This window comes from Morone saxatilis, unplaced genomic scaffold (assembly GCF_004916995.1).
Source record: "Morone saxatilis isolate NCDOM2014 unplaced genomic scaffold, NCSU_SB_2.0 Contig19, whole genome shotgun sequence".
NCBI lineage: Eukaryota > Metazoa > Chordata > Actinopteri > Moronidae > Morone > Morone saxatilis.
This window is the reverse complement of record NW_023339751.1, coordinates 178,769-182,568: the sequence shown is the minus strand read 5'-3', so window position 1 is coordinate 182,568 and position 3,800 is coordinate 178,769. Positions and strand designations below refer to the sequence as shown.

General features: G+C 38.0%; 1 protein-coding gene across 1 annotated transcript in view; it reads left to right on the top strand.

Annotated features, from left to right (window-relative positions):
• LOC118329526 (acetyl-coenzyme A synthetase 2-like, mitochondrial) overlaps nt 1-3,800 on the top strand; it is a gene marked incomplete at its 5' end in the record, with an annotated part of 10,493 nt that continues 6,693 nt past the window's right edge. The window contains 4 exons of the mRNA XM_035663743.1: nt 1-2; nt 35-231; nt 746-838; nt 1,870-1,989. Of these exons, the coding sequence (XP_035519636.1) occupies nt 1-2; nt 35-231; nt 746-838; nt 1,870-1,989 (412 nt within the window). The remainder of the gene's footprint in view (nt 3-34; nt 232-745; nt 839-1,869; nt 1,990-3,800) is intronic.

Genomic DNA, 3,800 nt, shown 5'->3' with positions numbered 1-3,800 from the left:
ATACAGTGTGTTCATGTGTTCATACAGTGTGTTCATGTGTTCATACAGTGTGTGTTCATACAGTGTGTGTTCATGTGTTCATCCGGTGTACAGGCAGGTACTGGGAGACCGTGCAGCGTCTGAGGATCAGTCAGTTCTACGGGGCTCCGACGGCTCTGCGTCTGCTGCTGAAGTACGATCAGAGTTGGGTGAAGAAGTACGACCGCTCGTCTCTGAGGACGCTGGGATCAGGTCACATGTTCTAATCGTTCTAATGTCCTCAGGTTGGACTGAGACTGTGAGATAAGATTTAATGATTTCATTCTTCGCCTTTATTCTTACGTCACACACAAACTGGTCTAATATTAAACTGAAGATCAATAATCAGCCTATTGATGAGCCACATTAGAAAGCCATTAACTGATTGTAGCAGAAGCTCTTTCATGACTTTAAAATGAAGGTGGAGGAAGTAATAGTACTGCTGCGTAATTATAAACTAATAGTGTCAGATAAATGTAGTGGAGGAGCTCTCTCACTAGTTTTAAAATGAAATAAAAAACACTTATCACTTTAACGTTTTAATTTGGAGTGATGTTATATTGTTAGTTTCTGTTTACTTTCTTTAATCATTGTGTCCTTTGTATATTGTATTCATTGTTGTTCATTTAGTGTTTATGTGTTTGTGTTTGGGCTGCGTGTTTGTATGAAAGCAGTGGAAGTGAACAGTACATTGACTTATAGACTGATTCTAATGATGTGTGTGCAGTGGGGGAGCCCATTAACCACGAGGCCTGGCACTGGTTCCACAGTGTGGTTGGAGACGGACGCTGTCCTTTAGTGGACACCTGGTGGCAGACAGGTGAGACACACACACACACACACAGGTGCCATGGTAACCTGCAGGTTGATTTACACACATACAAAAGACCAATTAAAGTTTCCTCATTAATAAAGAAAAATATATTAAACATTGTTCAGTGATTGGTCGATACAGAATAACCATATCACACCAAACTCCATGGAAAAAAAGGCTGATTTAAAGGGTGTGGCGAGACAGGAGGACAAAACTACACCAAATAGATCAAATTGGTTTAAAAATGAGAACCAGGACAAAACTGGGAGATTCTGTTGCCACGGGAACAAGAGTTAGGTGAATAAAACCCAATAAAGTGTTCATTTCTTTAACGGCAAACGTTTAATAATATAACGTCAGATTTCTCTGAACATTGTTGGAAACATTTCCTCGTCTGTCTGTCAGTGTGTTTGTGTGTCCGACTGTAAGTCCGTCTGATTCTCTCTTTACTGGAGCTTTAACCCTAATTTGAACGATTAGCAGCAGAACATCTGCAGCTCTGCAGAAAATGAATTAAGATCAAATCCTCAACACACTTATCTACACCCCAACCCCCCCACAACCCCCCAGGACAAGACAGCGGAGGATCACTGACGGCAGTGTGAGAGTGTGTGTGACCTAATTCCTCAACGTTGTTTTTAAATCAGATTTTAAACTCTCTGCCAGCTGCTTCTTTCTCTTAAAAGGAGAAAAATCCCCAATAAATTAAGAAATTAAAGGAAATTAAAGCTGCAGAGAGAAGCAGCATCTGAGGCCCTCTAGTGGCAGCCGGGGGTAACTGTTACTGCCCCCCCAGAGAGGACAAACTGCACATATATTCATGTTTCTTTAATTATTCACATTATAAGTGTCTTCAACATTAAAACAGTCACATGTATTCATAGAATAGAGGTTGATATCAGCTGTGTTCCTGCCTGGTTCAATATTTACTGAACAAACACTCTCTTTGAAGAATTTCCCCAATAGAGGATAAATAAAGTATGTTTCCTCTTCTCTCATATGAAGTAATGAATGTTGTCCTCCCTCGTCTCCCGTAGAGACCGGTGGCGTCTGCATCGCCCCTCTCCCTGCAGAGGATGGAGCTCCCATCATCCCAGCGATGGCGATGAGGCCGTTCTTTGGCATCCAGCCGGTTCTCGTGGGAGAGAAGGTGACCTGAGAACAGAGCTCGTTCACAGTTGGTTCAGCCTTCTAAGAACCAGTTTGCTCTTCCATAGAGCCACTACATTACGTCACTAACTCCAACTACAGCTGTTGTTACCAAGGTTACGTTAGCTGTTGGCATAGCTACTAATTTCAATGAATGTTACAAATTTTGAATGTAACATTACAGCTAGCAATAGCCAGCTAGCCCAATGCTACGTTTGTAACGTCTATGTGCTAACTTCCTAAAAAGGGAACTCTTCAACCATTTGGACCAATCGAGTTCTCAATCAGCTTCAGATCAGATCATCAATCTCTGCGTCTCATTAACCCCACTTGACCTTTTGATGTGAGAGGTCAAACGAGCCCTCGAGTGACGCCCCTCTCTCTCTCTCTCTCTCTCTCTCTTTAATCTTTCCATTAAAACGGGACCAGCAGCATCTGTTTGCTTTGATTAACAGACTTTCAGGCTCTGTTGGGAAGATCGCTGCTGCCCCAAATTAATTATTCGCTAGTTTCCCTCCTCTGTTGAAGAACCGTAATCTGCAGCGGTCGAGGGTTTTAGATTAGATTAGATTAGGTCTCCTTCAGTTTCACATTTCATCCTCAGAGGAGGTCGAGGTCACTTTCACTGCAATCCTCTCAGAGTTAACTGCAGCCGCTGATCAACTCTGCCCGTTTCATTTGTGCCATTTAACACCAAACTCGACGAATTCACTCAATGACACCGCCTTTCTTCTAGAGGAGACAGAGACCCTACAATGTTCTTGTGTCCCGAATTTTATAAACCAGTTGCTGCAGTCAGCTGCTCTAAAGCTCCAATATCATATATCACATATATCACATATATTATATCCACAATATATCATATTATATTATTACATATATCATATATATCCACATAATATCACATATAAATTAACATATAATCATATAGATCACATAATATATCACATATTAATATATTACATATATCACATATATATTACAATATATCATATATTCCATATCATCTCACATATATATTACATATATCACATATATCATATATAACATATGATCACATATATATATTAATATATATTAACATTATACATATTATTCCATATATATTACATATATCACATATATATCACATATATGTCACAATTATTGACATATATCACATATATAATTAATTACAAATATATATCAACATATGAATCAATATAATTACATATATATTACATATATCATATATATACAAAATATTACATATATCACATATATAATCACAATATATAGCACATAATAATACATATATCACATATATAGTTAATATATCCATATATATTCACATATATTTCACATATATTAGTTAACGATAATTACATATATCAAATCATATATCACTATATCCACATAATATTTAATATATGATACAAAATCACATATATATCACATATATCTCAACCATATAATAATATTACATATACACATACATATATATCAAATATATCACATATATCATCACATAATATATTACATAATCACATATATCAAATATATATCCATATATCAATCACATATATATCAAAATAATCCACATATACTCAATATAGTATGAAGTCTTTCCACTGGATGTTATTACCAGGGGAGCTCTGTCCGTAACTCTGTTCAGCCGGCGGCTCTGTGTATCAGCCAGCGTGGCGGGATGGCTCCCGCAGTATCTACGGGACCCACCAGAGATTCCATCGGGCCGTATTTCCCAAACGTATCTGGTCAGTGAAAGTGAAACCAGGCAGGTGTTCATTCAGTTGTTCAGCCTTGTTCAGCGCCTGTTCTG